Source organism: Cydia fagiglandana, chromosome 19, assembly GCF_963556715.1.
Source record: "Cydia fagiglandana chromosome 19, ilCydFagi1.1, whole genome shotgun sequence".
NCBI lineage: Eukaryota > Metazoa > Arthropoda > Insecta > Lepidoptera > Tortricidae > Cydia > Cydia fagiglandana.
The window spans coordinates 8,110,883-8,134,450 of NC_085950.1; the positions used below are offsets into that span (position 1 = coordinate 8,110,883).

The 23,568-nt window shown below is 39.9% G+C and overlaps 1 protein-coding gene across 2 annotated transcripts in view; it reads right to left on the bottom strand.

The window, feature by feature from the left end:
* Positions 1-98: 98 nt before the first annotated feature.
* The window catches only part of LOC134674247 (phosphoenolpyruvate carboxykinase [GTP]-like), a 28,114-nt gene continuing 4,644 nt past the window's right edge, over positions 99-23,568 (bottom strand). Inside the window, exons 1-14 of one of the 2 annotated variants that reach the window (XM_063532309.1) lie at positions 14,281-14,574; positions 12,944-13,037; positions 10,370-10,515; positions 9,368-9,552; positions 7,816-7,938; positions 7,198-7,356; positions 6,321-6,424; positions 5,753-5,866; positions 5,242-5,341; positions 4,257-4,449; positions 3,473-3,671; positions 2,359-2,508; positions 1,440-1,637; positions 99-354 (exon numbers count right to left, since the gene is read on the bottom strand). In XM_063532309.1, the coding sequence (XP_063388379.1) occupies positions 250-354; positions 1,440-1,637; positions 2,359-2,508; positions 3,473-3,671; positions 4,257-4,449; positions 5,242-5,341; positions 5,753-5,866; positions 6,321-6,424; positions 7,198-7,356; positions 7,816-7,938; positions 9,368-9,552; positions 10,370-10,515; positions 12,944-13,037; positions 14,281-14,330 (1,920 nt within the window). In that variant the 5' untranslated portion in view covers positions 14,331-14,574 and the 3' untranslated portion in view covers positions 99-249. Of the gene's footprint in view, positions 355-1,439; positions 1,638-2,358; positions 2,509-3,472; positions 3,672-4,256; positions 4,450-5,241; positions 5,342-5,752; positions 5,867-6,320; positions 6,425-7,197; positions 7,357-7,815; positions 7,939-9,367; positions 9,553-10,369; positions 10,516-12,943; positions 13,038-14,280; positions 14,575-23,568 lie in introns of those variants that run through there. The other variant, XM_063532311.1, reaches the window with a different exon arrangement.

Consider the following 23,568-nt stretch of genomic DNA (forward strand, 5'->3'; position numbering starts at 1 on the left):
CTAAAAGATACAATTTTTATCAGATTCTATAAAATAAGGAGTATAATCTGTCAAAACTGTCTCTTTTACTTGTTAAGTCTTGATTTATTAATTATGAAATGAACACTGATCAACAGTAAATAAGATTCAATTTCGCTCGTTCACCACTAATTATACTCGTACATGTTAGTTTTGCTTTATCGATTTTGAACACTGTTCAACAGTGAATAAGGTTAATTTTCGTTCGTCCACGGATAATCTTTGGTTTGTCTAAGACTGCTGGATGTTCCTCCTGAGGATTTCCAGCTGTTCCCACATCTGCTTCGGCAGGTCGTCGCCCACTTCTTCTTTGAAATACTTTTCTACGGAATCCGCCTAAAAAAAACAATTGTTAAAAAATAGGTCAAAACTAAGACTAAGGGGTCATCCATTAATTACGTCACACGTTTAGGGGGAGGGAGGGGGTCAAGAAAATGTGACATATTGTGACATGGGGGAGGGGGGAGACACAAACTTTGTGACGTCACTTTAACTTCATCAGTAACCGAAAATTTATTTAAATTATTTAGTTCGCTGTACTACATTTAAATAACAAGTTTTTAAAACGAAAATAGTTTTTAATCGTTTAATTTTCTTTCCTAAGCAGTTTTGGGTTATAAAATTACTAATATTTATATCGTCAAAAATATTTTGATACAATATTAATAATACTTAGGTACTTACTTAATTCGATTTGGCGATTTCGTAGAAAAAATGTGACGTCACACTAGGGGGGGAGGGGTTTGCCAAATGTGACCAAGTGTGACAAGGGGGGGGAGGGGTCAAAAAACCTAGAAATTGGTGTGACGTAATTAATGGATGACCCCTAAGCGCCACCTGCACCATTCCACTAACCTGAGGTTAACCGGTTAAACCTGGAATTACCATGGTTACCAGTACTATTTGACACTGGGTTAACGGTTTAACCGCTTAACTCTGGGTTAGTGGGATGGTGCAAGTAGCCCCTAGAGAATATAAGGGCGTCATAGCAGATATACATAGGTATATTTTGGCAAGCCATTTCCGCCAGTAGAAAAAGGAGAATAAATTTAGGCGCGAAGGTTTTTGCTCCCATAAAGTTTCCCCTCTGGGTTACAAGGACAGATGGCAGTCGCTTTCGTAAAAACTAGTGTCAAATCATGGGATTAGTTGTCAACTGGACCCCAGGCTCCCTTGAGCTTGACAAAATGCCGGGATAACGCGAGGAAGAAGAGGAGAGAGGGTTAAATTAGTATTGGAACTAAGTGCGCCGACCTTAACTCCTTAAGGGAAAACTGGCGACAGATATGCATATGAGCAAGGCTCGTCCGTATCCTTAGCGGGGTCCTTGCTCACAAGAGCTGTGCGCGCGGCACATCGAAAAAAAAAAACTCCTCATACTAACTAGGTAATAGATCAGTATGTAAAAGTAAGAAACTCACCTCCTTGATCCAGAAATCTTTCGGAATACTAAACAGCTCCTCCATATTGATATCTCCGAGGCCGTCGACGGGCAGGGCTCCGGGGGCCGGCACGAGGCCCAGCGGCGTCTCCACGTGGCAGGGCTGCTCGTCACAGCGGCGGAGCACCCAGTCCAGCACGCGGGAGTTCTCTCCGAAGCCCGGCCAGAGGAATTTGCCCTGGAAGGTAAGGATGATATAAATATTTGACTGGTAGGTGTATATGATGTATTGTACTTTAAAAATATTGTGAACTGTGAATGGGAGAGAAGGTAAATATTGTTATTTATATTTCATAAAAGATTTTTGACTCTTTTTTCATCTTAATTTGAGTGACTTAAATAAGTCAAAATCGCAGCCTTATGACAATAGGGAATATTACTGCAATGTTCTGTCGCCAGAGTACAGCACTAATTTGTTTAGTAACTTACTACCTAGGCCTAGGCCAAGTTTTTACTATGACATTGATGCACCAAGGCGGTTTGTTTACAGGTGGCCTACCGCGAAACGCGAAAATCGAAATTTCTCTATCTGCGTCTCTATCGATCGAATAAGCAAGAGTGATAGAGAGGCAGAAACCGAACTTTTGACTGTCGTGTTTCACGGTAGGCTATGTGATTGACCTAGTGACGCATGATGTGTCATTGAGGTTTATTTACTGTATGTGCTAATGGTGCCACCTACGCAGAGCTTTGCCTAATTCCCTATTGCAAAAAGGAAGCAAAATCTGTCAATGCCAATCAGAATTTGACAATTGATGCGATTCCTGACTGTAGTGCAACGCAAAGTTCACAAGACATATCATACACAGGTAAAGGTCCCTGCACAATCACGCCTTGAAGATATCAAACAAATACGTTAATAAGATGCGGAAAATATACGATTAAGGGTAGGTACATACCTGCTGGTCTTTCCTGAACCAGTTGACGTGGAAGATCTTGGGCATCTTGCGGCCAGCCCGCGGCATGGACAGCCAGTGCTGCAGGTACTCGCCGAAGTTGTAGCCGAAGAACGGACGCATGGCGAACGGGTCGTGCATCACCACCTTGCCCTGGAGGGAATTGGAAGTTGAAGTTTCATTTTTTATAAATAGGGGATATTTAGATGAGGGGGCCAAATCGTAAATGATTTATGGAGTGACTATTCACGTGACTTTTCGTAGCATCTGTCAACCCAATACATGCATTTTTAGGGTAAAAACGAGACATATTACTAAGACTCGACTGTCCGTCTGTCTGACTGTCACTAGGCTGTATCTCATGAACCGTGATAGCTAGACAGTTGAAATTTTCACAGATGATGTATTTCTGTTGCCGCTATAACAACAAATACTTACCAAAAAGTACGTAACTCTCGGTGGGTGAGTCAGACTCGCACTTGTGCGGTTTTTAGGGTTCCGTACCCAAAGGGTAAAACGGGACCCTATTACTAAGACTTCGCTGTCCGTCCGTCCGTCCGTCCGTCCGTCCGTCTGTCACCAAGCTGTATCTCACGAACCGTGATAGCTAGACAGTTGAAATTTTCACAGATGATGTATTTCTGTTGCCGCTATAACAACAAATACTAAAAACAGAATAAAATAAAGATTTAAATGGGGCTCCCATACAACAAACGTGATTTTTGACCAAAGTTAAGCAACGTCGGGAGTGGTCAGTACTTGGATGGGTGACCGGTTTTTTTTCTTCTTTTTTTTTGAATTGTGGTACGGAACCCTTCGTGCGCGAGTCCGACTCGCACTTGCCCGGTTTTTTCTATTTGTTTGGCATTTCTCGATGTAATACCTACGATTGTCATCTTAGCTAGGCCCCGAGGACTGTATCTTATCTATTTGTGACGTCAAATTAATTTTACTTATATTATCAAATAATAGGTATTTGACTTCAATGCTATGGAATGTTTTAGCAGGTGGTGTAAGACAATTTCAACAGCACCACTCATAAATTCCAAGCACTATTCAATCATTATCACAAAAGGAATGTCTTCTAGGCTCAAAGTAACTCTTTTGTTTGACTTACGCTGTGCTCAGCGGCAGCAGTGGCCTCCGAGCGCATGGCGGCGCCCATGAACACGCCGTGCGCCCAGTCGCGCGCCTCCACCACCAGCGGGACGCCTTCAGGGCGCCGCCCCCCCAGCAGGATGGCGGAGATGGGGACGCCCTCGGGGCTCTCCCACGCGTCGTCGATCATTGGGCATTGCGCCGCTGGCGTGCAGAACCTAGTGGACGATGTTATTGTTAACCTTTTGGACGCCAATGACTGATATATCCGTTCTGCAGGTCCAATGCCAAAGACGGATTAATCGGTCACAGACCACAGAGCAACATAGACAATAACAACAACCTATACGTGCATATGAATAAAGTTCAATTTCAGTTTTGACACTTCGTTGACGTGGCGTCAGAGTGACAGCTTTTGTGTTGGGCACAGCGTCGGAAAGGTTTAAAAATCTTTTTAGTTTTAGGGGAGTTTAGACTTCCAATTTGGGGCTTTTTTTAGGGCTAATCGGCACATCCAAAGACAATACAGCCCTTTAGTTCAGATGCTTCCGATGGCCCTTTAAATTACCAAAAGATTGCATCCATTTAGCCAAAGAAATTTGAAGATGTAAGGCGACGGTAAGTCTTAGACTTAGGGTCGGTTGCACCAAACTGTTCATGTCGTTAAAGAGTTCGCTAAATTGTTATGTATGGAAAGTTTCATAGTAAAGCGCCAGGGTGCGCCGGCTGACGTTGATCAGTCTGTCAAATGTGGTTGGTGCAACTGGCCCTTAGAGTTCAGATCTTGACAACACTGAACTAACCTAGAATTAGGGTGCGCTGCGGGCGTCTTCTTGCTCGAGTCCCAGGGCTGCCCCTTCCAGTCGGTGAGGCTCTCGGGCGCCGGGCCCATGCCCTCCCACCACACCCCCCCATCCTTCGTCTCGGCCACGTTGGTGAACACCGTGTTTTTGAACACTGTCGCCATTGCTATGGGGTTGGTTGCTGCGGAAGTACCTGTGCAAAAGATTATAGAGATGATTAATGAAACAATTGACAATTAGTACATTTTCAAAGCACTTAATTACTTATATACTCTGTCAATAAATTTCCGTCAGTAGGCAAATTTAAGTAGGCCGCGTAGTCAAGATGCCAATCGCTTACGTTTCGTAGCGATCGAAACGCAACTGTCACTGTCGCAGTGGCGTAGCTAGAGGATATGGCGCCCGAGGCAGGCACCAAATTTGCCGGAGGGCCAGATTACCATTCGCATTTCACACTTCACAGTGGTGGTAAATACGCGACTGACGAAAGTATCCCTGCTGTGCCTTTAGCAAGGCGGAGAGGTGGTAGTCTTTTGCCCATTTTGGCGCCCCCCCTTGGACGGCGTCCGGGGCACGTGCCCCCTCCAACCCCCCCCCCCCCTAGTTACGCCACTGCACTGTCGCGCTAATACGGAAGAGTGATAGAGAGACATAATGCTTTTCGTTGTCGAAGCGATAGCGATTGTAGCCTTGGCTAGGCCGGCAGTTGCGTTGTAGAAATCACCAACGAAGCTACGAGATACCGAGTACCCAGATCCGTAAAGTTAAGGATTTTATGGTCAGGACAGGAGTTACAGAAAACAGAAGAGCCAGGCGAACTAAAGTAGGACTACTAACAGGTAAACTTTTCAGCTTGGGCTGAAACTGAAAAAAATTCACCTCCTAACCTCCATAATAAAATTCAAATACATATTAGTTAGTTACATCTTAATAAAGTCGCGTATCTAATGAATAACACTTAAAATGTGGCAAATCTGAAACAAACCTGGAGCAACTCCAAAGAACCCGTTCTCCGGGTTGATAGCCCGCAGAACGCCGTTCTTGTCGAACCTCATCCAGGCGATGTCGTCCCCGACGCATTCCACCTTTGAAATAGAAATTCTTTATTTTCAGACCGCAGGTACAAATATAAAAGATGTTAATGGTGATACAAGTCCTTTTCCGCAGTCTACCATATTTATGGTGTACAATATTTAATATTATGCACTAACTATATTCTGTATCTTTAGGTATTTAAAAAAAAAGTAAACAAAATCTACCCTCAAATGGCTTCTTAAGCCAGTTGAGGGTAGATGAAAACGTTACATGATCAAATAAGGTAGGTCAAAGTCAGGTCGTTCAGTGACAGATCCAGGTGGTTTTGATGAATAAATGTTATAACTACCCGAAAATGTACAAATTATTTGTTTACTTTTATTTTATTACCTAAAGATACAGAGTATACATGCAGCCGAGTTATTTACAGTATTACAAATACTACATAAAGTCCCCAGTACCTTGTAGCCGGGGAGCGAAGGCGTCATCATGGCCAGGTTGGTCTTCCCGCAGGCCGAGGGGAACGCGGCTGCGATGTAGCGCTTGCGACCTTGGGGATCGGTGATGCCAACGATCTGGAGAAATTAACGTAAGTCAGACTCTGTATTACTTAAAAGTCATCAAATGTGTCGGTTAACTTCAAACTCGGGTGAATCCATTCAACTATCCTCTCAACCTAACAGTAATCGCCACTGGTGCTTAGCCTTAGCACCGTCAGCGTTGTGTCAATGGGGGATAACTTTCACAACTACCTCACTTTGTACACAAATGTCAAAACATAACCTCATTGTCTATACATAACAGGAGACTAATGTCATGTAGAAAAAATTATATACTTACTTGGTTGGCGCGGTGACCCAAAATGAGTCTTGGCTCTTGTGTTGGAGAAAAAAAATTATGTGCTACGCAAATACGAGATGGTTCTGTGACCAGTTCTAAGGGCGCCGTACGGAAGGCTTAGAATGATCAGGTCTCTGGATGATCATAAGCCGACAGAGTAGCCTAGGTATAGTGAATAGAAGAACGTACCAGCATATGCTCAGCCAACCAGCCCTCGCGGCGCGCGATGACGGAGCCGAGACGTAGAGCGAAGCATTTCTTGCCCAGGAGGCTGTTGCCGCCGTATCCACTACCTGTAATACACGTGTCAGTTATAATCTCATTCTTTTGGCAATTAAATACTCGTATTGCCGAAAAAACTGACGAATGGCTTTGAGAGTTGATCGGTCATCACATAAAAAACATTGAAGCTAGGTAAGTATTATTATCCGACAGTTTGATGAGGAGAGCAAAAATTTTACGATAAATATACATAAGTTGGTAAAACATCCAACCTTTGGTTTATCCTTTAGATTGGAAATCACATTAGAGCAAGATAGTTGATTAAAACTAATTACATGCAAACGCTCTTAATCTCAAATTTTTACCTCTCCTGCTTATACTTAATATACTCGTAATGTACTCGTAGTTTGTTCAGCCGTTTCCGTCAGTAGGAAAAGGAACAAATTAAAAAAATGTAGACGCGAAGGGTTGTCCTGCCATAGAAAATATGAATTTCGCGCCTTTTTCTACTGACGAAGTAGGTTTGCCCGAGTATACTTCTGCTGCTGACTGAACAAGATTAAATAAATAGTAAGCGTGTCTTAATAGAAGAGGCGTACGTACTAATTGGACATCTGCTACGACACGACATGTTCCTAAAGAACGTCATAGAAGGAAAAAGGGGGAAAGAGAGGAAGAGGAAGACCGAGAATCAATTATTTGAACTAGATAAAAGAAAAGGTTCAGGTCGTGTCATACCGTTAACACCCACAAGGTTAAGGAGTTGGCAGAGGACCGAACGAGTTGGAGATTGCTCCACCGACAAGAGCACAGCTCTTAAATATAAAGAAGAAGCGTGTCTTACCGTAACTGATGATCTCGTTGTCACTGGGTTTGTGGAGGATGATAGTGCGCGGCGGGTCGCAGGGCCACCCGGGCACGGCGGGCGCTCCGCTGCCGCCCACGGCGTGGAGGCACCGCACGAACTGCTCGTCGTTACGCAGGACTTCTAGGACTCTGCTGCCTGTTGTGAGATTGTTAGAAAACCGTTAATATTTATATTCCAGGGGTCTCCATATTTTTTTACGCAAAGGTTAATAGGTTTGATAGCCTATGCAGTGAAAATGTTATTTATACTTCATAATTTCATAGAAGTTTGACGTTTAAAATGACACTTGCAATGCGTGGGCTATCAAAATCGCTGCAGACTTTTCTTGGTGTTACTTCTAGGCCTCTGCTTCCTTTTTGTGGGCCGTATTATATGTCATTTAGCCTCTTCGCGGGCCTTTTATGCAAGTATCGGACCGGATCTGATCCTTTCTACAGATAAGTACTTAAAGTACCTAAGCCATGCCATTAATCTTTGCAACTGTTAAGAAATGGGCAGTCAAGTTTTTAAGTCACAGCTTTTTTTAAACATTTAAGTAAGGATTTTACTGGCACCTATTTCTTCTGTTATTCTTTCAAAGTTCCGCGCACTTACCAATCCTAGTCATCACTCTCATGGAGTACACGACGTAGGGCGAGTCAGTGATCTCCACGCCGATCTTGGATAGAGGCGAGCCCACGGGACCCATGGAGAATGGGATCACGTACATGGTGCGACCTGGAATAAATACTTGTTATTGTACAGAACAGAAAAGAGAATTGGAAGAGAAAGCAGGAGACTCGCTGCCCTCCTAAGGGTCACTTGCACCATCCCACTAATCCGGGGTTAACCGGTTAAATCTGGAGTTACCATGGTTACCAGTATGGTTTGACTCTGGGTTAATGGTTTAACCGGTTAACCCCGGGTTAGTATGATGGTGGCTTGTTAAGGTCGCCGGAAGACGCTGGATGCGGGTCGCTTCCAACCGGCACGTATGGAGGTCCAAGGGGGAGGCCTATGTTCAGCAGTGTCTTATGGCTGAGATAATGATGATGATGAGTATGATGGTGCAAGTGGCGCTAAGCCGATTAGCAGAATTTAAAAAAACAAATGACGTTGAAAATTGAATTTTCAGATAAAGAATGGAAGCATGTGATGTTTGCATTAAATTATTTGAGACTATTAGGTAACTACGAGTATTTCGTTCATACAAATAATAAAACAAGTAAATAAGTTTTTGGCAAAAATTTCATTTTTGTTACAAGCTTTTATCGCTGACTGTACTTTTCTGACTGTACTTTTCTTACGACAGACAACTAATACTCATCGAGAGAATTCTAAAAACCCCTAACGCAATTAGGTTGCGTTGTTTCATCACAGAGTTCCTATGGCCACCTCCTGTCTCCATCATCAGATCAGTTCGAAAGTACCATATTATAGTATTGTCATCAGAACTACATACAGCTGCCAATTTTCATAACGCTACGATCCTTGGAAGATGGTTAAATTAGTTACCTTAGATTCCATTACATAGTTAGTTACATACATGTTGACGTTCCTATGGCCACCTCCTGTCTCCATCATCAGATCAGTTTGACAGTACCATATTATTGTATTGTCATCAGAAATACATACAGCTGCCAATTTTCATGACGCTACGATCCTTGGAAGATGGTTAAATTAGTTACCTAAGATTCCATTACATAGTTAGTTACATACAGGTCGACCTAATAAAAGCTTGTTAAAAAAGTAAATAGTACCTAAATACCATTCAAAAAGGGTTAACGCAGAAGTCTTACAATACTGGTAATTTCAGATAATATAAGTGTCAGTAAAACAACACAAATCAAAGAGGGGCTATGACGACAAAATCCTGAAATTAGCTATATTAATACCACGTCGGGGACAAACAATCAAGTGGGCCGCCAGATAGTGAGCGGTTACCGCTGCCTAATGACGCGTGCAGCTCCAGAGGTGTCACTTAGACAATTCGCTGTATTAAACTGAACTCACGTAGCGGTATGGCATTGCTCCGCCGCGAAGTCTTGTATCGCTGTAGGTACATACCTATACGTAAACTGCCTCGACCAGGCCCACAGCGGAGCGGTGCCACACCGCTACATAGGTTTTGCGCCAGTAACTAGAAGACGGGATAATGCTCACTAACCTCTCATACACCCCGGGAATCTCTCAGCCATAGCCTTCTCATAGTCGCTAGGGGCGATGTAGTTCCCCAACGCGGACTTCTGGCCAGCTCTGGCTGCCGGTACCACATCGCGCTCCCGCTCGGAGCAGATGAAGGTACGAGATTCTACGCGAGCCACGTCCGATGGATCCGTGCGGGCTAGGTAGCTGCGAGGAATAACATATTTTAGAATATTGGACAACGAAATACTTACATATATTTAGTAAGTAAGAAGTAATTATGTAAAAAACAAAAAAAAAAAGTTATTCCGAGGGATGGAAAGAGGCATTTTCTGACGATGTAGTTGAGGGCGAGGCTTGCCGAGGCCTGGCAAAAGATGTGAATCAGAAAATTCCTGTTATGCCCCTATTACTGTCCTGTTCTTCGATGTTACGTATGTGTCTAAGTTATGTATTATCTATATATGTGTGTATATCGCCGAGTACAAACTGTGCTTAGTTTGAGGCTAGGTTGATTTGTAAGATTTTCCCCAATTTTTTAATCGTCCTTTCTCAAACAATGTGATTAAATAAATATGTTTTCACCACACCAGCTCGGAAAGTCTTACTTTGCACTTCAAAAACTAATTGCAAAGTTGCATTTTATTCACATGTGAGGCAAAGTAATCAAATGCAAATTTTGAGCTGTTTTCTTATGTTTGCTGGAAGAATTGACTTTTAAATGATGACTTTGGATGATACATATTTAATAACATTTATTTGGATTTGATTTGGTTTGATATTTTAGATTTAATATTTGCTTCGGTTGGTGTGGTGAAAAATTTTGTTTCACTCGGGGGCAAATTTTGTTTAACCCTCGTGCTTTAAAACCCTCACAACGCTCAAGATTCCATTTTTCGAACCACTCGCTACGCTCGTGGTTCAATTTTGGAATCTTTCGCTTGCTCGGGTATCAATATTAGCACAAGCGGTTAAAGAACAACTTTGCCCCCTTGTAAAATAAATAACTATTAAAATTCCTCACCAGTTGTCATACTGCGGCAGACGGCGCAGCGTCCCCTGCTGCTGCATGAGTCGCAGGAGCGCCGCGGCCTCCGACTCGGAGCCGTCGCAGATGTGAACCTGCTCCGGCTGGCAGAGGGCAGCACTGCGCTCCACGAAGGCTCGGACCTGGAAACGGTAAGTCTTGAGATGCTGCCACAAGTACAGTCTGACAAAAAAGAGTAGAAATTAAAAAGTGGCAATACTGTAGTGTCATCCGTTTTCTTAAGGTCCCTGTACACAATGGGCCAGCGCCGGCCACTCCAAGGGACGCATTTACGCGTTAGAGGGAGGAAGTGAAATATCACTAAAGCAATTTAGCTATCTCATTCTACCGCATGGCTGCGTCCCTTGGAGTGGCCGGCGCTGGCCCATTGTGTACAGGGGCCTTTATATAGATTGATTAGAAAGTAGTATTGCCACTTTTTAATTTCTTCTCTTTTTTGTCAGACTATATGTAATTTTCCGTTTTTTAATGTTTTGTTGTTCTAATTATTTTCTCTTAATTTTATTTCTTTCATCTTATGTGTGCTTTAAGGAATACATGTCTTTCGTATCTAGGTGTACCAATGAGGTTTTCGTAACTTATTTGCGAAACATTTGGTATTTACCAGTTGCTTTTCGGTGAAGGAAAACATTGCGCGGAAACTGGACTAATTCCAATAAGGCCTATAGTTTCCCCTTTGGGTTGGAACTTGGAAGTTCAGATGGCAGTAGGCACACAACAGATAGGTACATGGCAGTCGATTTCGTAAAAACTAGTGCCTAAGTCAATTCTTGGGATTAGTTGTCAAGCGGACCCCAAGCTCGCTATGAGCCGTGGCAAAATGCCAGGATAACAGTGGACATTTTTACATACTTAATGCTTGTATGACGCAGGTTTTACTCAAGCTATGTCACATTTCTTTGTTTCAATCTGTTTACAAATATGGTGCTCGTGTGTAAACAAGTTTGTAAGAATTTCCTGTATAGATGTTAACGCGCGTCAATTTGCATTATTACTTATTCGCTTCGCGGTAATTATCATCGCTTCTTTCAATTTTATAAAATAACAAAAGTGAAACTAATACATAGTCATGGGTAGAATATACTCGTAACAAAGAATTTAAAATGTGACGTATATTACTAAGTATAGAGTCATGGTGACGCAAATTATTTGTTGCTAAAAATAACGTATTGATTCGAAAAACTACACCTCAACACTATAGGTAGGCATCACACTACACCTCAACACTATAGGTAGGCATCAGAGCTATTCGTCACACATAGTATTTTAGACTTTCATGGTAACCCAAATCTTATACCTTTAAACGACCAATTCTTGTATATTTATTAATTTATTTATAAACGGCTCTATCGATTTCGATGAGATTTGGTATATAGGGGTTTTTTCGGGGGCGAAAAATCGATCTAGTTAGGTTTTATCTCGAGGAAAATGCGCATTTTTTGTTTTTTTTTGTGTTCCGAGCAAAGCTCGGTGTCCCAGATAGGTATTGTATTGCTAAACTGACGTAGACTGCATCCAAGCTAACTCTGCACAGACTTATGAATAATTTTAATTAATTGTCTTATGATTAAGTTAAGTATTAATAAATTATTCTCAATAGGTAAGTACCTATTTAAAAACGGTAAAACGCCGGCTGCATATTGCCATTCGTAATTACATAATTTTGATTACTTTTATCGTAACTCTGAATTGGATAGCTAAAGTAGAAGGCGCTGTACCTAACATAACTTTCAAACGTACTTGAATGCAGTGGACTCTGTTCTTGGATAAAACAGGAAAGGTCTTTGTTCTGTTAGACCCTGGACTCTCTTATCGTTTCTAGGTATTCATTAAATTCAAATAGGTACATCTGGAACACGACAATGAAACGCCTATTAAACCGACGTTTTATCTATTTGGTCAATGAGACACGCCTTTAATTAATTATTTCGTAAACAATGTCAATCGTCCGTGATAAAAGGATCTTCATTGTCCTTGGTTCAGTTCAATAGGCGAGAACATATATTATATAGTTGGTCAAGCAAATCTTGTCAGTAGAAAAATGCGACAAATTTAAAAAATGTAGGTGCGACAAGATTTGCTTGACTAGCTATACCTACTTCAGAGCATTGAAAACGGGGTAGGTACTTTATGCCCCGTATCATGATGTTTTATATTATACCTTTAAACGTAATTGTTGTATATATATTTTATATTGTATTTATTTATATATTTCGGGGATATCGGAAACAGTTCCAGCGATTTGAATGAGCTATATGGGGGTTTTCGGTGGCGGAATATCGCCCTTTTTAAGGCGACCAAGAGTTGGGCCCCAAAAATTGCAGTTTTTGATAGGTGGGTCGGAGTGGGTTCCGCCCAGCTAGTCGACTTTGAAATGCTCATGGATTAAGGCCCCTGTATACAATGGGCCAGCGCCGCCCAGTCCCAGGGACGCAGCCATGCGGTGAAATGGGATAGCAATATCACACTCTAACGCATAAATGCGTCCCCCAGACTGGCCCACGATGGCCCATTGTGTACAGGAACCTTTAGATAAATAAATAAAATTACTTTGGGTGTCAGAGCGGCCAGTTGAGGCAGCTTGGCGTTGCGCGGAACCGGCGCGTGCGCGGCGCGGCTGCAGTTTAGGGCCACTTGGGCGCATCTGAAACAAATATAACATAATGTAATGTAATTTAATAATATGATACCTATCGAGTTTGAAAAATATTATGAATAAAGGTAGCAACGGTCTCTTGGAGCCAATCTTAGGGTAGCAGGAGATAGTTTTTTTTTTAAGTAGAAAGATAATATTTAATAACACTCATTTTAAATTAAACTGCATCACCACATCTTCCGCAGAAAACTGACTAAATTTTTCAAAATTAGCCATATCACCTGTATAAAATGTACTTATTTGTAACTTCTCTGCTTGTTTCCGGTCGCAAAGCTAGTGAGATTTGCGACCTGAAAGAGGAAACCATGTAATGACATGTGAAGTAGTGTTGGTCCTAGAGCGCTTCCTTGAGGTACCTACTCCGAAATACTGATCAGTAAATTCGATAATGTTATGTTACTCGGGCACTTAGCTGGCTAAAAAATAAATAAAAAAATACTTAGTTGATCCCAAGTCACCTGATGCCAATTCTCTAACTTTGGCACTAGAATCGGAATGGAAACATTGTCAAACGCTTCAGATAAATCAGCCTTCATCTTGAGTAGATTGAGCGCGGTGTATTAGGCAACTTTATGCCTGGCATACCAGGCGTGTACATTGCGATTACTATTTTCGAATTTGTAGCTAAGAATTTTAGATCAAGAAATTACTCGATCTACCATTACCTAATGAAATTAATAAAAGTTGTCATGAGTCAGATGTGCTTTTGTTTTGATTGGCTGCAAGACGTTCGAGTCATTCGGTATATTGAAGTCTGTCGTTTCGTCCTTTGTATCTCATGGCTCCTCTACACGATGGGCCAACGCTGGCCACTCCAAGGGACGCATTTATGCGTTAGAGGGAGCAAGTGATATTGCTATCTCACTATACCGCATGGCTGCGTCCATTGGAGTGGCCGGCGTTGGCCCATCGTGTAGAGGAGCCATCATACGTTTAAAATAAAACACATTGCAAAGAAAAAATTAATGTGGCGAACGATTTTTTTAGTCTAGTGTCGGAGGCCAAGTCTCATTTGGGTCGCTGAGCCAACGAAGTAAAGTACCTAAGTAGGTAAGGAATTTTTAAAAGTACCATTCCAGAAAGTTGCTTGTACACTGTTTATTTCAGTTAATACTTAATCGAAAGTGTAGAGATTTCTTTGATTCTTAATTATTCCTTATTAATTATGAAGTATTATTTCATGAAACTCATGCCATTAAAGTCACAGGTCAAACTATGGGCCCATACTCACTTGGCAGACTGCCTGACGTAGTCTTCAGGAACCGACTTGAAGTGCAGCATTTTTAAAGAGTTTAATTAAAAAATTACGAAATAATTAAAGCAGATACCGTTCACTGAATTAAAATAACAACAATAAATTAATACTTTCTGATTAAAAAAAACTAAAATTATAAAATTGCTAAATTTCTTCTGAATTCGTGAAACTAAATAGATACACGAGCCATCTATAGTATGCTATTGTATTTAATTTATCACCCATTTAACGACCAACTAATTGCGTGCGCGTTTGAATGTGGAATAATTTGAAAATGTTGCGCGCGAGTTCTTTTATAGCAGGGGCTTGCGCGCACGACGCGCTGTGATTGGCCGAGAGCGCGGGTGTGTCGAGGGTTACGTGTTCACTTTAAAAACAAATGCAAACTTGTTTTTTAACCTTTATCTAATGATTTATCACTGTTTATAGTTATTAGATATGTTGCTGGTAAGTACTAGTATAGCTTCGGTTACTGAGACTGGGTAAGAATGCGTTACATTTCATCAACTCCAAGCAACTTCAAGGCACTGTTGCGTCATTTTGTGACGGGAACGAAAGGCATTGCATTATTTGCATTAGAAGGCTTGGTTTTATATACATATACGCACGTACGACACATATATAGCCGTTGACGTCATTAAATATATATGTCACTAATGACTAGTAATAAAGATACAAATGTAAACAAAGATAGGCTTGAGTCTAAGGGCCGTATAATAGAGTCAACTGCAAGAAATATGTAATATTCGTAACGGTTTCAAATATCTTGGTGTCGAATCTGTTATCAAGGGAGCATCAGGCCAATCAGGTGTGCCTATTTCCCCATGACAATTGACACTTAATTAAGGGGCCTACCTACCGCCAATATCCAAAAATCGAAAAACGTTGCCTTTGTATTTCTCTTGCATATTCGAGCGATAGAGAGGCAGGTTCAATTTTCGCGGTAAACCCTGTGAGACTGTAAATTTTCAGCACCTCCAGATCAGTAAGGGCCACAGAAAAAAAAACTGTTTTTTCACACCTATTCCGAAAAAAGCTTTTTTTTCCCTGTTAGGAGAGATCAAAGTGGCACTTTTCCTCCCTGTTAGGAGAGATCAAAGTGGCACTTTTCCTCCCTGCAAGAAGGGATCAAAGTAACACTTTTCTGTTCTAGCACACAATTTTTAAATTTTTTTGCACATTATTTTTTAGCTTAAATAATCTGTATAAGATCAGATTGTGTCAACACTAAGATTTTTTTATTTTCCTCATAGTTGATGTGAAAAGCAGTATGTGTCACACGGTATCAAAGTTATTTCGTCATGGGCGTTAACACTTGATCCCTCATTACGCTCAGGATTCTACTTTAGAATCCATCGCTTCATTCAGGATTCAATTTATGCCCTTGATGAAAATATATCATTTTGACAACACAAATTACAATTTCTTTTCAAAACCAAGATAAAGGTTATAAAGAAAAACCGGATAGCAATCGATAATCACAATTCGATCACACAAACATTTACAATAACATGTTAAGTGTTATGAAACGTATCGTCATTACGAGCAAATGCAATACAAACAAACAGACACATCATAATAAGGAAACAAAACATGGAAGTAACTTCAGTGGGTGAGTGTTGTTTTACTTTTTTTTTATTGTCATACAATATATATACAGTGGTACAACTAAACGCAATTAATAACTAGCTTAAATCTAAAATAGGCCCCTGAGGCATTGTACCAAGGATGCTGGCGGCATTTCCCCCGCTGTATCGCAATACTGATACGTTGTGCGAGGTAGCCGCCAGCTCTTCGGTCACCAGTTACGTCAACCAGACGCTTCGCGATGTTTTACCTGGGTATGTAAAAGTATTGCGATGCAGCGAGGAAATGCTGCCAGCATCTACGGCACCATACAGCGGGGGAATAGAGATTAGTTTGTTTTAGTTTAAAAGTTTTATAGGTTAGTTATTTTATCATGTTTTGTTTTATTTATAGGTATGTATATTAAGTTTGTGTGTATGTAAATACCTAAGAAAAGTTATACTCGTATCTCCACATACGCTAAACTTCTTAAACACAACACGTCGAATTTCTTTTAACACAAGTCATTCTTAAGATGTAGCGACTGTATCTACCTACTAAAGTAACATTAAACTTAAGTTAAAAACCAATTTTGGTTATTTTGATCGAAACCAGAAAATCTAGTTAAAATACCTGTTGTCGCCATGGCATATTCTGAATCGTACAATATGATACCAATTGATAACAACGTCACTTGCAGTCTCGTTTAGTTTTATTCTGAACTAGTACCTGCCCGCAAATTCGTCTACGTGAAATGATGATTACCTAATAAAAAACTATCCTATGTCCTTCGCCAAGGCTCAAACTATTACAATACCTAATTTCATCTCAATCTGTTTATATTAGCGGTTTAAGAGGCAACAGACGGACAGATGGAGTTACTTTCGTTTTCATAGTTGGGATAACAGAGTGACAAATGTATTTACATGCTTTAATGCCATGATTTTTTTATTTAAATTATAAATTCAAAATATTTTGCAAATTAGTTTTTTTACTCTTCTTCTCAATCGTACCAGTTCGGTTATGCGATTGACATTACATTGGTATTATATTTTAAGGTTTCCGAATAAGTGTACGGGAGACATTTAGAGTTAAAAAGCTCCGATATTTCTGATTTAAATGTCACAAAGTCAACATACTATTAAAGATCACGTCTTGCTCGAGTCGACTAAAAATAGGAATGTTAACTACCTAAAGGATATCTTTGTAATATTATAACTTATATCGATATAGACATAATACAACAACAACAAGTCAAAAAACAATAAATAAAAATAACTTAAAATTAAACTAAATACAAACTATTCTAAAATAAAATAAAACTAATCTAAACTAAATCTAAAAAAGGCCCCTGTGGCAAGGTCCCCAAGATGCTGGCTGCGTTACCCCGCTGAACTGCCAGACTAAAGCGTTGAGCGAGGTAACTGCCAGCTCTCGGGTCCCCAGTTGCGTCCCTGAGTCTCTTTGAAAGGTTTCCAAAGAGACTCACACGCCAGGACCCCACGGACCCAGGGTCTCGACGCCGAAAGGAACGAAAATGTATTCGGCGCCGAGACCGCGATACTTCCCAACCTTTGCGTTTTCGGCCGCCTCCGCAGCAGCTGCCGCCCTCGCAGAGGTTCCGTGGAGATGTGACGGGGCCAGCGTGTCTACGCAGGTTGCGTCCCACACTAGCACCCGCCCCATACTCCACGGAATCAAGGACAACATGCACATAAAAAATCTAACAGGTACATCACATATAGCTGTTGCATACTCAGGAACCTGTCTTTCTGTATGGAAAAATCTCGAAATATGGTTACAGAATATCGATATTCCGTGACAATAGAAATTCTAAGTTTGAATTTCTGAAATATTTAGCTCGTGTATCCCTCTGTAGTTTTTGGCATCTATTAACACTGCATCGAATAAATGAATAACCCATTAAAATAAATTGACCTAAAGCTAAAAAACGCTAAAATATAGTTAATAATTCACACATAACGTTTCTTATTCTATTCTTTATTCTTATAAGGATCTCAAATAGGGTGACAAGTGAAAAATAAACAATGTTTTTTTAGGGTTCCGTATCCAAAGGGTAAAACCGGGACCCTATTAGGTACTAAAACTCCACTGTCTGCCTGTGATTCCGTCTGTCTGTCTGTCACCCGGCTGTACCTCATGAACCGTTATAGCCAGACAGTTAAAATTTTCACAGATGATGTATATAAGTATTTCTGTTGCCGCTATAACAACAAATACTAAAGTACGGAACTCTCGGTGGGCGAGTCTGACTCGAAGTCCGGTGTTTTCAAACTGGCTCGTTTTGTACCTATATTAAAAGCTGCATTTAAACAATGTCTAAGGGGATTCCAACGAGAATCCGGGTCCAATTACTGTTATCAATGCATTATCAATACGCTTACTCATTCACGAGGGTATTTTTATCTGGTACAAACAATTGCTTTTAATCCGCGCAGAGTTCAATCGATATGAAGTATCACAGTTCAGGTAAACAAACATCGATCGATGATCATATGTAATTATAGTCATTATGTAGGTGTATAAGTATCTACCTAAACTGCAAAACGTAATTCAAGACCAAAAATAGTAAGAAATGTTGCCACGTTTTTACTAGCGCGTCTTGTATTTATGTACGAATAGGTCAATAAAAGTACTTTTTTAAATATGTACTAGGAGTAAAATTACTAATGAATAAATTATCTTAGCGTGATTATTTATCAAAAGGAATTTACTATTTTACAAACAAATTATTGCAGTGGCAACATTCTCTTGCTTTTTTTGGTCTTGATTTACGTTTTGCAGTTTAGATACGCTTATGTAGAGCCATCACAGGCGGAACTTATGTTCAGACCTGAATGTTAATGGGCATTAATTTTTGTCAGGTATCTTATCTAATCTGAGATCAGACGATATTAGCCGAACAGCAAATTATCAGCAGGAATAAGTTGGTCCTTAAATAGAATTCAGATTGTGACTGTCTAGGTCTATTTCTGTTATAAGTACATGTTTTAGTGAGAGCTGTTTTGGAAATAAGTGAATGTCCTTAGTGTGTCTCTGTAAATTTATCTCATGCTCACTTATTTCTGTTTGCTTTCCAAATAAATAAAATATGATTCTGATTGATTTAACAGAATTCATAATATCGGTTATTGTTCACAATCTTTCTGAGATGGATTGGATAGCCACTTGCTGGCCATAACACTCTTAAATGTATTTTTTAACAATCCTACTCAAGATATATCCTAATAATTGATGTGATGTCCACATTCAGTATAAATAAAAGATCGTTCCCGATTTTTTCAAGTACCTAATACATATTTTAATTACATGTCTATAACACGGGTCCAAAGTTAAGTAGGCAACGATATCGGACCCACTGCACTGGTGTTCTCAAATAACTGCTGACCCAGATCATGTGGTATTTTACCTAAACTTGTAAAATCCAAATAGCGAGGGAAAATCAGAAATTAAATATGAGTCCATTAGGACAAGTAGATGTCGCTGTTTGACCATAATGTTTTTTTGTTTTTATCGTAACTGAATTATCTAATGTCATGATAATATATTATATGTATACTGGTCAGGCTGTATAGTCCGCCAAGAAAGTGGTTTACCACTTTTCAACTTTATCATCTGATTAATAGAGTCGAAAAGTGGTAGACCACTTTCTTGGCTGATGAATAATCGTAAAGTTTTATAGTATGTGTACACATACTATAAAACTTTACGATTATTCATTTTAACGAAAAGAAAATGCGACGACTGTCTGGCATAGACAGTTTTGTGGTAAATAATTTAATTAGGTATAGCCTCGTGCCGCCCAATGTACATTAGGATGTACACTCAGTTTCGATGGAATGTCAACCTTAATTAAAAACAAAGTAGGTAGGATTTCATTTATCTCGTAAAATTTTCGAACAAATGAAATTCAACCCAATTGAAAATACAACAAGATTCTAACTTCCTTGGCTATAATTTTGTATGGTGGGCGGCACGAGGATAGACAGCTTATTCACTGATTTAAACTTTCAACTGCACAACGGGACTTAATCGCGTATCTCAAAACCTTAAAACTTAAATACGCGATTAAGTCCCGTTGTGCAGTTTGATAAGACAGCTTATTGTTTTTGTTACAGAAATAGTTCTTTTTTAAATGTTAGGAGCAGTAGTTAATGTTGAGGAAGTTTAGAGCAGTGGAGTGAGGGAAACGAGGGGACTCCTGGGAGCATAGCCAAACTAAGCTTACAATCGTTGATATATGGACATAATTACAGCACAGAATTTTAATGATAGTAGGTACTTACTACCGTACAGAAAGGACACTTCCTATTCCTACAAAACCGAAGTTTGACAGCGATTCAGGGTCGAATCATGCTATCCCTTTCTAATGTATGACCCTATCACTTTCGGCTATTTAGGGTTGTTAAATTCAAGACTTTATCTTATAGTCGTGCACGCAAAAGGACGTCAAGTGGTGACCTAATAATTGCTCGGAGCAATGCTGAGCCGATTGGGGCCGAGTTTGTCCGAAAGGAGTATCTTCCCACTGGTTACGGGGCTTTTCGTCGGATCAGAGGGCTTACCGCGAACCACGTTCAACGTGTTACCTCTCTGTCGCACTTGTAAATTCGTACGTTAGTGTGACAGGGAGACAACATGTCTACTGTGGTTCGCGGTAGGCCCTCTGTCATCATGGTCATCACGGTCTTTACGGTCCCTATAAGTAACCTTGTTGTCAGCTTTAAAAGTTTAAGTTCAACTGACGTAACGTCACGTTACGCGCCTCGTGCAGTTATAAATAAGACGTTGATAACCGGTCGACACACCTCCCGATAAGGCGCTGACGAAACTGTAGGTACTTTTCCGAACGTAGCGCGTGCAAAATTAGAACCAACCAACGGCAAACATTCGTTGATTGTAAAGTCTAGATATATTTGACGACCGGTCTGGCCTAGTGGGTAGTGACCCTGCCTGTGAAGCCGATGGTCCTGGGTTCGAATCCTGGTAAGGGTATTTATTTGTGTGATGAACACAAATATTTGTTCCTTAGTCTTGGGTATTGTCCGGTTTGGCCAAAAGGTACGATTTTAGAACGATGTACGCTGTTTACACAAAAGGTACGGAAGGGTCCAAAAATTGTACGTAAAACCGTACTAAAAGGTACGATTTGGCAACACTGGTATTTTCTTTGTATATAGGTATGTATTTAACTAATTTATCTATATATGTATGTATATCGTCGCCTAGCACCCATAGTACCTAAAAGCTTTGCTTAGTTTGGGGCTAGGTTGATCTGTGTAAGACGTCCCATAATATTTATTTATTTTATTTTATTTATCCTTGTGACATATGTACTTATTTATTGTGTTGGAAAATTGTCCTGGCTCGGGTCGGGCTGTAGCTTTACCCCTTTATTCATAAACGCTACGTCTTTATCTGTCATTTTGACTTCTGTATTTGTAAGAAATGGATAAAACATAATAATGGCTTAAGAAGCCATTTGAGGGTAGATTTTGTATACTTTTATTTAAATACCTAAAGATACAGAGTAGGTATATATTACCGCAAAGGTCTACTATGGAAGCCGTAAGCGATACGCTCATCATCATCAGCGACCGTTAATTGCTTCTAAATAAAACTATCACTATCAGAGCTTATTTTGTTATCTTGTTGCCTACCAACTTTGCAAAACAACTAGAGCTGTGAACTAATGTAGGTATGTTACACAAAACAAAGATTAATGGTTATAGTAACAGCACCAGTCATGGGACATTTAAGAGGGAATTTGGAGTATTTGTGATATTTCCCTAATACATGTGAATGGTCTACCGCTTAGCGTATTGAAAGATGAAAGTCCTACCCGTCTTTCATGTTTCAGGCGTGTTGTATCAAAGATACTGCAATGAGTTTCCACATACTTAACAAATTAAAACTATGCTATTTTTCTCCAGTCATGGACACCAAAGCTCCAGTAATGGGCCCCCCAGTAATGGACACTGCTCTATCAGTATAAAATATTGAAATAGGTCATCAGATCTGGTCCATGTTATCATAATATTGCATTATCATCCGATTTTCATATTTAATTACGAATACAAAATTTCAACTCAATCGGAAAACGGGAAAGTGGCTCAAACTCGGCTACCAAGATTTGACCCACACTAAAAAACGATATTAATTTATCCGAAGTCCGAGTATACCTCCTGGTTGACATATTTCGTAACTACATTTTACTTCTGTATTGTTTAAACATGAAATGATGGCTTGGCAAGCATCATTATGTAAATTGCCCATTATAGGAGGTATGCAGTTTTACAGCTCCTATAATGGGATTGAGCCAAATACCACTATTTTTTGACATCTGTGGAGTCACAACATAGTATGTTGTATACCTTATCTCATGGTAAATGCAATTAACAAAACACATTCTAGTTTTCATCAAGTATTAATTAATTAAAATTTAATAAATTAACTCACCTCTCTTAGCGAAGTTGTTAAGAATTCGTAATGGTATTTTTTTTCAGTGACACGGCAACTTTTGGGTTGACGCCAATTTCTTAAAAAACAACCAAATTTAATAAAAATTCAAACTGAAACAGCTCTAGGACTCTTATTTATGATAATATACAGGCAGTGTTTATTAACTACTTTTAGACACTTATTTTACAGGATTTGTGGTTTTTTGTCCCATTACTGGTTCCACGCCCATCATAGGGTACACTACTATATTTATAATTTGTGTATCTTGTTGCTATGTTAGTTTCTTCAGATTCTTTGGGGGCGTGGTAGAAAATTCGCTATCCCTTTCTTTAGTTGTAAATCGGAGAATCCCGAATTTTGGTCTTCATCATCATAATCTCAGCCATAAGACGTCCACTGCTGAACATAGGCCTCCCCCTTGGACCTCCATACGTGCCGGTTGGAAGCGGCCCGCATCCAGCGTCTTCCGGCGACCTTAACAAGGTCGTCTGTCCGGTCGTGTGAATTTTGGTCCTACAAAATGAGAATTCGGGACCTTATAGAAGTAAGTTTTACAATCCAGGTGGCATTAATGTCCCGTTAGGACATTTAATCCTATAGCAAAAAAGTAAACATACGAACAGCGTGACGCGTCATTTGCAAATAAATTTCAGTTAACTACAAAAGTTGACGTTTATTAATTAAAATAACAAATACACGTCATCCGATATACGTCACAACATCTTATTGTTATTAAATAGTGTACTCTATTACTAATGGGTGATATATTGCATACGTAATGTTTATCTAGCGCTAAGTACAATTACAATAACACTATTTATACCGACCTGTAAGAAACTATAAATTAAACACTTCACACTTACAATAGCCTCTAGCCACCCAGAGACCTATAAAAAGGTCTCCTGTTCCATTCTAATTTGAACTTTGTGTTGACAAAATAAAATTTAATTTTGCTTGGCAAGGTTTGACGTATGGGCGGCTAGAGGATAGGGTGTTTGACTGTATTTCCAATAAATTATTTCACACTGTTTATAAAATAATACACCAGATAATTATTAGAAAAATATATATAGCATAGCAGTTATTTTTAAACACAAGTTCTATTTAATCGGATAGAAATAAATACCTATAAAAAGTAGATGAGTTGACCGTGAAGTCATTGTGTAATATTCCATATTAGAAAATCGTTTTGACAGTTCTAAAAAAGAAACTGAG